The sequence below is a fragment of the Phascolarctos cinereus genome, unplaced genomic scaffold (genome assembly GCF_003287225.1).
Source record: "Phascolarctos cinereus isolate Bilbo 61053 unplaced genomic scaffold, phaCin_HiC Scaffold_726;HRSCAF=1367, whole genome shotgun sequence".
Classification (NCBI taxonomy): domain Eukaryota; kingdom Metazoa; phylum Chordata; class Mammalia; order Diprotodontia; family Phascolarctidae; genus Phascolarctos; species Phascolarctos cinereus.
The window spans coordinates 275,152,089-275,164,833 of record NW_027556098.1 but is presented as its reverse complement, the minus strand read 5'-3'; the positions used below and the strand labels follow the sequence as shown (position 1 = coordinate 275,164,833).

The following is a 12,745-nucleotide window of genomic DNA, read 5'->3' as shown; positions in this document are numbered from 1 at the left end:
GATGAACATACTTTCTATGCCTTTTCTCACATCATTAGTAAAATCTTAAACAGCCAAATGGAGATCCCTGTGATATTCTACTAGAGACCTCCTGCCATAGTTTAAATCTATCTGATTATATTATTGTTTAATCCATATCTCTCCATCTTCTCCACAAGAGTAGTACAACATAATTTATAAATCTAATTTAATTAAGATTTAGGTAACCTATATTCGTACCATTCATCTCATTTACTAGTTTAGTAATCCTATCAAAAAAGGAAATGAGGTTAGTCTGACGTGACCTGTTCTTGATGAAGCCATGATGGCCCTTTATCATTACCACTTCCCTTCCAAATTTTTACCAACCGTATCTTTAATGACCTTCCAAGAATTGAAGTCAAGTTTAGTGAGTGACCTTTAGTTGGCAGATTCTTTTCTCTTCCTTTTTTGAAAATCAGGCCACAGTGCTTGCCCTTTGTTTGCTGATTTCTGTCATCTTTCATATGTCGCTAACAGTGGCTTAAATAATCATCTTTGCCAGGATTGGAAGATGTAGTTCATCTAGGACAAGTGAGTTGGACTCATCAAGGTAGCTAATAAGGTATCTCCTTACTTTTGGATATCAACTCCCTAATAGAAATGTTTTGTTCTGTCATTTCCAGTGCAAAAGTTATCTTAGAAGAGAAATACTCAAATAGATCTGTGGTCGCTTCACTTCAGGAATTCCTTCCAGTATCAGCTGCTTGTTAGTCATTTTTGTTTTATCATTTCCATTGTAAAAGGTCATTCTCCTTTGAAGAGAAAACAGATTCTCTCTTTTGTCGATTATCATCATCCTGTCCACCCCAAACAAAGGTCCTATCTCTTCTTTGATCCTCCAGCTTTAAAAAAAAACAAAATAAAACCTTTCTGCTGTCCTTAGTTACCCTTACCAGCCTGAACTTATTCTTTTTTTTGTCATTCCTGATACTACTTTTACTAGACTCTGCCATGCATTTATGCTACTTGTCTTCCATTACCAAGCATTGTGTCCATCTTTTTTATATTTCTTTCTTTTTTTCCCAACATTTTTTATAAGGATTTTCATAAAGATTTTGAGTTCAAATTTTCTCTCCTTTCCTCTGTCCCATCTCCCCTCCCCAAGATGGCAAGCAATCTGATATAGGTTATGCATTTGCAATAATGTAAGCATATTTCCACATTAGTTATATTGTGAAAGAAGAAATAGAACAAAAGGGAAAAGCCACCAAAAAAAAAGTGAAAATAGTATGCTTCGATGTATATTCAGATTCCATAGTTCTTTGTCTGGATGTGGATAGCATTTTCCATCGTGAGTCTTTTGTAATTGTCTTGGATCATTGTATTGCTGAGAAGAGCTAAGTCAGTCATAGTTGATTGTTGCTGTTGCTGTGTACAATGTTCTCCTGCTTGCTTCATTCAGCATCCGTTCATGTAAGTTTTTTCAGGTTTTTCTGAAATCTTCCTGCTTATCGTTTCTTACAGCACAATAGTGTTCCATTACGTTCTTATACCACAATTCCACCTACAATGCATTAGTGTCCCAACTTTCCCACATCTTCGCCAACATTTATCATTTTCCTTTTCTGTCATATTAGCCAATCTGATAGGTCTGAAGTGGTACCTCAAAGTTGTTTTCATTTGCATTTCTCTAATCATAGTGAGTTAGAGCATTTTTTCATATCAATATAGGTAGCTTTAATTTCTTCATCTAAAAACTGCCTGTTCATATCCTTTGACCATTTATCACTTGGGGAATGACTTGTATTCTTATACATTTGACTCACTTTGCTATGTATTTGAGAACTGAGGCCTTTATCAGAAACATTGGCTGTAAAAATTGTTTCCCATTTTTCTGCTTTCCCTCTAATTTTGGTTGCATTGGCTTTGTTTGTACAAAACCTTTTTGATTTAATGTCATCAAATTATCCATTTTGCATTTCATAATGTTCTCTATCCCCTGTTTGGTCATAACTTCTTCCCTTCTTCAAAGATCTGACAGGTAAACTATTCCTTGCTTTCCTAATGTTTTTAAGGCATCACCCATTATGTGTAAATAATGTACCCATTTTGACCTTATCTTGGTATACAATGTGAGATGTTGGTCTCTGCCTAGTTTCTGCCATACTATTTCCCAGTTTTCCCAGTAGTTTTTGTCAAACAGTGAGTTCTTAACCCAGAAGCTAGAGTCTTTGGGTTTATCAAATACTCGATTACTGTGGTCATTTACTACTGTGTCTTATGTACCTAATCTATCCTACTGATCCACCACTCTCTTTCTTTGCCAATGCCAAATAGTTTTGATGATTGCCAATTTATAATATGGTTTTAGATCTGGTACAGCTAGGCCAACTTCCTTTACATTTTTTTTTTCATTATTTCTCTTGATATTCTTGACTTTTTGTTCTTCCAGATGACTTTTGTTGTTATTTTTTTCTAGCTTTATAAAATAATTTTTTGGTAGTTTGATATATTTCTTTTAAAATCCAAGTTGGTTAGTGAGTTTTCTGTTTGTTCACGTTGGTATCTTTAGAATAATCCCATATTTCAAAAAAAAAACAAAAAACCATGACTAATGTGGAAACATGTTTAATATGATTGTACATGTATAGTCTATATCAGATTGCATGCCGTCTTGGGGAGGGGAGTGGAAATTTAGAACTCAAAATCTTATAAAAGTAAATGTTAAAAACTAAAAATAAATTAATTAATTTAAAAAAAATAATCCCATATTTCTTCCACATTGGAATTGTTTTCCTTTGTGTCTTCAGAATTTAATTTTCAAGCATCCTCCATCTCTCCTGGGCTGACTTCCCCTAAAGCATTTTAGTCTATGGGAACCTTCCTTCCTTCCTCTGAACCTCATTAAAATCTGCTTTCCCAATATATAGAGTACATGTCAGACTATGTCTGGCTTTCCTGTCCTGTCACAAACTCTAGAAGTGATCTCTTGCTGCACCCCCCCCATCCCAAGATTTTCATTCTTTCCACCCCAGCATCCTTACTGGTGAAAATAAGATCCAAAATAGAATTTCCTCTTATTGCTTCCTCCACCTTCTGAAGGACAACATAACCACTAAGACAAGTCAAGAAGTTATTAGTTGTTTTGCTTTTGTCAGAGAGAAAAAGCAATAGCAGATAACCTGGATATAATTGAACTCCCTCATCACTACTATGTTATACCTCTGTTCCAGAAGTGTGATCTGTTTCCAGATCACTTCATCTAATTTTTCTTTCTATTCAGGTGTCCTGTAATATATAGGACAATTTTGTCATTGCAGTGACAAAATTATTTTTTGTTTCTTCGTCTTTTAACCACCACAAAACTTCTATATTATGCTTCCTGGTCTGTTTCCTGGATTTCCTCACATGAGTATACTTTGTTAATACACCTACCCCATCCCTATTTTGACCTATGTCATTTCATTTGAATAAGGTATACCCATTGAGAGGTATAGTCTCATCATGAGTTACATCCCTCCAGTTATAACTGTGAAGGGAAATTTGCCCCCTTGCATTAGTAATTCAGCTCGTCCCATTTGTTGCCTGATTTTTAGATATTTGTGGACAGGCACTTGAGACCATGAGTTTAATTACTATCTCCCTTCTTGGATCATGTTTTCTATGAACTTCTAGATTTCTTATTTGTTATTCTTCCTTTGTAACTATTCTTTATAATATCTAACTTAGGGAATATATATATAAGCAATCTTCTTTCTCCCTGTCTTTTTTAGTTTAAAGCCCTTTGGCTAGATTTGTATTTGGAAAATATACTCTTGCCAGCCTATATTAGGTTTATTTCTTCTCTGGCCAGGAATCTCTCAGTCAGTCCTGTATTGCAAGCCATGATCTAAAATTCCATTCTTAGATACTACCTTATTAGCCAGCTGTTCACTTTCCAATTTAATTTTTGTCTTCAGTGGAACAGTGATGAATGGAACCTGTGCCCTATGGTCTTCAATTTCTTTCCAAAAGCTTTATAATCATTGGCAATGCTTTTTGTATTCATTCAGGAAGTGTCATTTGTGACATCATGAATCAGCCAAAAGCAAATAGTTGTCATCTGTTTAGATTACTGTTTTGGGATGTTTTCTATTATATCTTGGATATATGCCCCAAGAAGACAACAGACATTTCTCTTGTTATCAGGTTAACAGATACCTACTTCAATACTACTGAACAGGGAATTGCCTGTTCTCTTTTTCCTCTGACCCTTACTGAATCATCTCTCACCTGATAGCTTCTCTGGCTCTATTATATCTTTGTTGATATTACAAGCAACTTCTTTCTCCTCAGAAGATCCAGCTCTCTCCTGAAGAAAGAGGCTCAAATCTGTTTTTAAGTTCTAATTATACAGCTGTCCTTTTCATTCCCTTTCTCCTCTGTGTAATCCTCTCCATTCTTTCATTTTGATAAAGGTCATCTTTTCTTCCATCTCATATCCATGTTCTCCCGTCAAAGTGTTGCTTCTGGTTTCCTTTAGGAACCCTTTATTCTCTCTCATAACTTGCAGTATAAAGAGGTATTCTTCAAGTCCCTTCACCTTCTCCTCCACAAAGATCAGCTTACATTTGGACATATGAGAGTCATTTAACAGAAATACAACACTTATAATTGCTCAAATTCCTTTATTCTCCATAAAGGTTGAGATTTTCATTTTGGTTTTTGAATCTGCTTGAAGGTATGTACCCCCCTCAACCCTAAATGCCTAATTAAAAGATTTAGATCCATTTATCACTTCTTAATAACTTGATAGCCACACAGATCCCTTTCCTTCATCTCAACAATTTGCAAGGCTACATCCACCTCCCTTTGGCCTTATACTAATCTCTGATCTGCGTCAGCAGTTTGCCCCACCTCACCCACTGGTGAGGTTCCCAAGAGTGGAATTGAGACTGACTTCACAACAGCAACCATAAAACCCATCAATCTATACAATCAGTTAATTAGCTTAACCCACTGATTGTTCCATTTACTTTTTCTTATTTACCTTGCCTTCTCTGTTATTGTTATTTAATCCTGTCAGACTCCATTTGACCCTATTTGGGGTTTTCTTGGCAAGGATACTAGAATGGTTTGCCATTTCTTTCTGTAGCTCATTTTACAGATGTGGAAACTGAGGCAAACAGAGTTAAGTGACTTACCTGGGGTGACATAGCTAATAAGTGTCTGAGGCCAGATTTGGGTTCAGGTCTTCCTGATTCTAGGCACCTTCTAGCTGCATTGTCTTTGCCAGATACTTTATCCTCATCATTCTTGAGCCTACCTCTTCAGGTTCTGTTCAGTAATCCTCATTGCTTTTCCTTAATTGTCACTGAACATAGTTCTCTTATAACCTAGAATCTATACTCATATATGGGCTAGATATTGTTCTTCAGATTTTCCTTAATTTCTCCAAAATTTCTCATCCTCAATTTCAACCACTGACCTACTTTACTAGCACACATTTCTCTATGTCCCCTACAAGATTTTCTTATAATTATTTGACTTACATCCTTCTATCTTTTTCCTCTCCATCTCATAACCTTCTCCCGGGTTGTCCCTTAACTCCATCACATACAGCAGTGATAATACCTTAAATCTCAATACCATGTTGTTCACCTCCATTATCCTTAACTCTGAAATTCATTTATCAGACCATATTCATACTATCCTTCCATCTCTCCTTATGCAGTGTGGTATACTAGATAGAGAGCTGGACTAGGAGTCAGAAAACCCTGCTTCTGATACTTATTAGCTGTGTGACCATGGGCAAGATACTTAAACTTACTATGTTTTCTCATCTGTAAGAGAAGATTGGATTAGATAGTCTCTAAAGTCCCTTCCAGCTCAAAATCTATAATTCTATGTACATATGTAATCATTGTTTAAGTTCTAATTCTGTTGTTTCTTATGATTTAGGCAAAGAAGACCTCTTGAATAAAGTGCATTTGCCAAAAATTAAGTGGCAAATTGACCTTTAGAGAGTTTTTAATTTTGCATATTTGAGATCCTAGAATAAGAAATATATTATAACTAGGGTCCTGATATGCCCAGCTAAAAAACCTGTTATGCTTATGTTCAGTAAATTGGTTTATTGCATGTTTCAAGGCAGATTCTGTTTTTCCCTAGAATAAAAGTGTTGTTATGCAGCACATATTCTTTGATCAGATGTGTGGGTCCTCAGTTGTTTCAGAACCTTACTAACTCATATTCCTTCCCAGCCTCCATTCTGGATTCCATAAACATACTAGAGGCAAATTTATTCTCATCTTTATCCTAAGGTTAATTTTTTTTTTCTTCAAGACACCTATAACATATATGGATTAAAATCCCCATGACTGTATCACTCTGGTGTCTAATTAGAAACTAGGTCACAGGGTTTTTTTTGTTTTTTCTCTTAAGTTAATTTTTTCTTTTGTGTTACTTTTTTTTAAAAGTCATTTCTACCAATATTACCCTACTGAACTATAATTTTGAGATCTTTCCTATCCTTTTTGTTTTATCTAAAGTATGGATAAAGGGGCGAGAGAGACAGAGAGAGATTGAGAGTCAACTTCAGGATTACTTTTAATTCTTAAAGCTGAGTCTTTGCTGTTTTTAGCAGACATTTTCCTGATATTTAGCTATGTCTCCCTCATGTACTTTGGAGTGAAATATTTTAGAAATTAGCATTTATCATCTTTTGATTATGTGAAAGTTGTACTTTTAATAGATCACTTTTTCTCTCTGACCAAGGTCTTTTCAGTCCAACAAAAATGTATTATGTGTTTAATATCAAGCTACTGTTATATCAGACAGCTTGGCGTGGTGGAGAGAATGTGAACTTGGAGAAAACTAATTCCAAGCCAGCCTCTGACACTTAGTGGCTCTGTGACCAGGAACAAATCATTTAATCTCACTGAACCTTAATTCCCTCATCTGTAAAATGAGGATAATAATACTCGTAGTATTCCCCTCTTGGGACTTTCCAGAGGCTCAAATAAGATAAAATATGCAAAGTGCTTTGTAACCCTAAAGGAGCAGAAACCTAATGGAGGAATGCAACACGTATAGGAGTGCTCGAATGCAAGGTAGAATGAGATAAGGGCAAAAGAGAGATCCAGACAGAATTCCCTATGAAAATTTGAGGAGGGAGAAATCACTTTCACTTTGAGGGTAATGGATGGGGTTAGGAAAGACCTCATAGAGAGTGTGGTACATGAATGGGGCCTTAAAGGCCAAGAATTTCAGCAGGCAGAGATGTGAAAGGTGTTGAGTGGACAGCTGACACATCCTGAGAGTTTAGCAGAATACAGGATAGAATTGGCAAACAGCTAGTAGTACTCCAGTTTGGGAAGAAGGGGAATAGTGTAATATCAATTAAAATAGGTAAATTGGAGCCAGAGTGAGAAGGGCCTGAAGTACTTAAAGAATTGTATTTTATACTTTGGGCAAAAACTCCTGAGGTTTTTTGCAGAGAGGAGTAACACTCTCAGGCCAGTGCGTTAGGAAAACAAATTTCTCAGATGTGCTTTTTTCTACAGAAAGCTGCTCCCAAGTTTAAAATCCAAGAAACCCCAGGAACTTGTGCTTGTGATTGGAACAGGCATCAGTGCTGCAGTTGCACCTCAAGTTCCAGCTCTGAAATCATGGAAGGGATTAATTCAGGCCCTGCTAGATGCTGCCATTGATTTTGATCTCCTTGAAGATGAAGAGAGTGAAAAGTTTCAGAAGTGTCTCCATGAAGACAAGAACCTCATCCATGTTGCCCATGATCTTATCCAGAAACTGTCTCCTGTAAGTGTCCCTATGCTTGGGCATTCTGCTTTTCTCAAACCCTTAGTCCTACTCTCACTTAAACAGCAAAGCTGTCCAGTTGCAACTGAGAAAATTTAATCACATCTATAGCCGCTTGATCCTTAAAGATACCAAGAAGCTAAAATGTTGAGGCAAACCTAATTAGATGGAGTAAATATAAAGTGTTACATTTGAGGGATAAAGAATCAACTTTAGAAGTGCAATATGTAGGAGGCATGACTAGGTAGTTTATGTGAAAATTAACTGATGGTTTTAAGTAAATTGTAGGTTCAATAGAGTTTATAGTATAACCCAGCCAAATTAACTGATGCAGTCTTAGGCTTCATTAAGAGGTATAGTATAAAATTAGAGAGGTGATAGTTCTGATGTATTCTGCCTTCTTCAGACCACATCTGTTCATTTCTGGGCCTCAAATTTTAGGAAAGACATGATAAATTGGAGGTTGTCCAAAGGAAGATAACTAAAATGGTCAAGAAACTCAAGGAAGGAACCAGAGATGTTTAGCCTCAGGAGGTGGTGGATTCCCTTCACTGGAGGTCTTCAAACAAAGAATGGTTGGCTATTTTTTGTAGAAGGGATTCTTGCTCAGGTATAACTTGGATTAGGCAGCTTTTGGGAACCCTTCTCATTCTGAGATTCTGAGACTATTCAATAAATTACTATATATAGTTTATCTTGACCCGGTTTCAGTTTGCTTAGTCTAGAGAATGTGTGGTCTTTTATAGACAAAGATCACTCTGCTGATATCAATACAGTGAGTGCTTTGGGTTTTTATAGTAGTAGTGATGATTTGTATTCATTTTTCTACACATTTAATGCAAGCTCTATACCTATTTCACAAAAGCCAAAATCTTTTAAGAAGTCCTAATATATGGTGAGAGATTCTCACAGTTTTATAGGTGAGGGAGAACTGTGTGTGTTTTTTTGGTTTTGCCTTTTTCTGTTTAATGAGCACCTTCTGGCAATGTTAGAGGTAATATGATTTACCTTTTTTGTTTTGTTTTGGCTAGTACTAAGTTGACTAACTCCAGAAATGAGTCCCTTTATCTTGCTTTCCTGAAAATCAGGACTCACTTGTATGGAAATGGGGAATATCTGGAAAAAGCAAAAGATATGGAATGTATTATTTATTGATTTAAATGAAGGATTTTATAAGCCAAACAGAGGATTTTATATTTTATACTGGAAGCCATAGGGAGCTACTGGAACTGATTTTATTGGGGGGAGGGGGTGGACAGCAAGGGGAGGGAAACATGGTCAGACTTGCACTTTAGGAAGATCAGTTTGGTAGTTGAGTGATAGATGGACTGTAATGGAGAAACGTGAGGCTGTAAGACCAACTAGTAGAGTATTGCAGTAGTTCACGTGTGAGGTGATGAGGGCCTGCACAGTGGTGGTAATGGAAAAGAGAAGGGGACAATAGGAAAGATGTGGCAAACTATTGGATTAACTATACTGTTAATTTAGTGAATGTAGATGGTTGGATCAGGGAAGACATATTTTAGGTTGGGATCCACAATATTGTCTTAGCTAGGACTATAGTCCTAGTATTAAAGATACTTTAATACAATAGTATTAAAGAATATTAAAGAATTAAAGGTCTCTTGGAAGAGACCTCAAGCCATCTATCCAGTCCAATTTGTTTCTGAACAGAAGTCCCCTCTATAATATCCTAGACAGGTGGTCATCTAGCCTTTGCTAGAAGGGCCACTATTTGAGGGAGAACCCACTATTTCCCAGGGCAGTTCGTTCTACTTTCAGATAGCTCTCTGGTGGATTAGGTTGCTTGAGGAGATAGTGGATTCTCCCACCTGTAATCATCTGAAATGTTCCCCTTTTGGCAACATTAAACTATAACTGAATGGGCATTTTGGATTTATTCTGCTTGAGAGTGAAGAGAGAAACTTATTTCTTAAAGTCACTATCAGTATATTCAATCCACTTTTCTAAGAAAATACTTCCAAATAAAACCAGTATCCCCATGCACTGAGTGAATAAGGACTTGTGGGCTGCCTTCATATAAAGCTTATGTAAATCTTTAGCCTAGAGAAAAAAAAATTTTAAGAAAATCTCAGGGTTTTTTGTTAACAGTGCCCAGAAGAATATAGGTGGTAAAATACAACCTTACAGGAAATGTAAAGTTTGGTTTAGTGTGATACAGTAAATGAATGAGGAAATGTTTAAAAAAAAAGTTGCGTGGGAGTTTGGTATTTCTGTTTCTTTGACCATTTAAACATCTGTGTTTGTATTCCTAAATCCCCTCATATAAAGGCAATTGGAAATTAAATCAGTTCCAGTGTCACCAGCTTTAGGAGAGAAAAACATTTGTTTGATACTGAAGAAATCATTCCAGCTTACAAAAAAAAGGGCCACTTTCCTTTCCCTATGTATTCATACTCACAGAAATCAGAGCATTCATTTCCAATTTTTAGCCTTTACCACTCTTCCAACAGCCTGGTGTCTTATCTGATTAGCCTGAGGGTACTATCACCTTTTAGCTGGGTAATAAAACTAGATAGCACAAAATGAATAAGCAGTGTCTATATATGATGAGTCCAAATAGACTGTGACTATAAAACTCAACAAGGAAGTGTTTGTTTTAGAACAAAAATATTATGTGTGTTTTTAAGAGTCATTTAAAGTTAGATAGCCATTCTAAACACTTTGCCTGCTACTGTTGAGATTGTTCCTTCTCATTAGAGAGTATGGATAGACATTGTTTCCTCTTAGCTATCATGTGTATAGCTTTTGGGTCTCAAAAATATCTATATTTTGTTACTGTATGTAATGAAAAAGAGTTTAATAATTGATACACATAACCAGCAGTGGAAGAATATATTAACTGGAGCTTCACTTAGCCCTGGGAAGAAGCCTTGACCCTATGGTAAGATCTGATGGTAAAATGGGATAGTAAATAAGAAAATCCAATTCATTTCATAGCTGCATGTCACCAGCTGAACATGTGACTTTTGACAATATTTTATCTTGTGTGGGACAGAGACCACTTACTCAAAATAAAAACAAAGACTTAGATACCTTGAAAGCAGAAAGGAGTTTATTGTTTTCTCATGAGAAAGGGTACCACCCCTAGTTGCCATTGTTGGCCAGGAGAGTACAAGTTGGTCACAGAAAGGAAGCCTTATTTATACCCTAACTCCAGCTCCTCTTCCCTAACCTCCATCCCCTTATCCCATTGGCTGGGCTTTCAGGGGGCACAATCTATTCACAGCCCCAGCAACAGAGACACAAGTTTGCCCAGAGACAAGAAAAAGTGGGAAGTTTTGCAAGGGCAAGCGGTTCAGGTTGGGGGTAGGGACTACTGTGCTTAAAAACAGGGTGGGGGGGGGGTTTTGAAAACAATACAAGAACTATCAACAAGAACTATTGACTCTTTGAGGAGGCTTCACTTCTGAGAGATCATCTCTCACAATCTCTTTGCTATAGCTTATCTATAGATCACTTTTCATAGAGAATAATGATGTTTTGTTTTCTAATTTTGAAAAGAGTGATTAGACAAATAAAAATTTCCCTTTAAAGCTGCTGAGGTAACACTATGACAGCTGATCTATTTCTAAGAAATCAGCATCAAGAAAATATGGAGAAGAGCTCTGGAAATTTTTCTGAGGAAAGACTAAAGAAGCTAAATATCAATCATCCATCTACCTAGTTCAGAGACATGAAGTTTAAGCAGGAAAGCTTGAGGCCATTAGGAAATATTTCTTGATCCTGACATATTAAATAGAATGGTACTGGAATGGAAGGTACAAATGACTCATTTGTTTTAGGGCATCATCCCACACACAAATTCTAACATTTCCATTTCCCTTGCCATCTCCATTCAGCACATATTAAGTTCTTCCAAAGTGTGCTACATCATTTGCAAGGCACTGAGGGAGATTGAAAGATAAGACACAATTTCTGCCCTTAAGGGGCTTATAGTTGAGTGGGGGGTGATTAAATGTGTACACAAAGAATTAGAGTTGGGGGGGTAGATTATTAGTGCCTGATAGCTACGAAGTACTATGATATGAAATTAACTTTTCAAAACATAATGTTCACTAATGACATATTTCTCTGCTTAATCCTGGTCATCACATTTATTCCAGATGGCTTTGATAAAGTTACTATTTTAATAAATATTATTTTAAGATTTAGGGAAATCCTTAAGTATTTAGAACTAAGGATTAATGGTATTATTATGTAAATTATAGGCTTGGTGGCCAAATGTTTTATTTACCAAGAATTTACATAAATTTTAGCTTCACTTTAGTGTTTCAAAATCCTTTCTTAAAGCATGAGTTTAAATATTGTTGTACATTTACAAAATTGCAAGTTTCTTGAGTGAGGAACTCTTATTTTCATCATTATACTTCTCATAGCCTCTATCTGATATAGTTCTAGTGTTTAATAGATATTTGTCAAATAGCAACAAATCCAATTCAAACACTTATCAGGTGCAGATTGTGCTATATGCTATGCTAAGTACTGAGACACAAAAGTTAGATAAAATATGGTTTTTATAGACCTCAAAGTCTAGATGCTCTAGTTAATATAATGCAAGTACAAAAAAATACTTTGTGTAATCTAAGTAAGGGAGATCATTTGAGTTGGTCTGTAAAAGATGAGTAGGAATTAAGCTGGAGAGTGAGTGGACAGGGGTTGGGGAGCTGCACTAGGCATGAGGAATAAAATGAGCAAAGACAGGGAAGTAGGAAAGTGCAAGAAGTATACTGAGAGACGGTGAGTAGTACGGTATGGCCAGAATCCAAATTATGTGGAGGGGAATAGTATTGAATCACAGAATTTGAGAGTTAGAAGGAACCTGAGCAGGATCTTGTCCAACCCACAAATGAGAAGAATCCCCATTCTTACGTACCCAACATTTGGTTGTCCATCCTCTACTTAAAGATGTGCAAGGAAGGGAAACCCACTACCTTGGAAGATTGAAGAAATATGATGATACCAG

At 36.3% G+C, this 12,745-nt stretch overlaps 1 protein-coding gene across 8 annotated transcripts in view; it reads left to right on the top strand.

The window, feature by feature from the left end:
* Window positions 1-12,745, top strand: part of FAM118B (family with sequence similarity 118 member B) — a 101,323-nt gene that overhangs the window by 57,680 nt on the left and 30,898 nt on the right. For all 8 annotated transcript variants that reach the window (XM_021000650.2, XM_021000647.2, XM_021000646.2 and 5 more), the window contains one exon: window positions 7,506-7,758. In XM_021000650.2, the coding sequence (XP_020856309.1) occupies window positions 7,506-7,758 (253 nt within the window). The remainder of the gene's footprint in view (window positions 1-7,505; window positions 7,759-12,745) is intronic.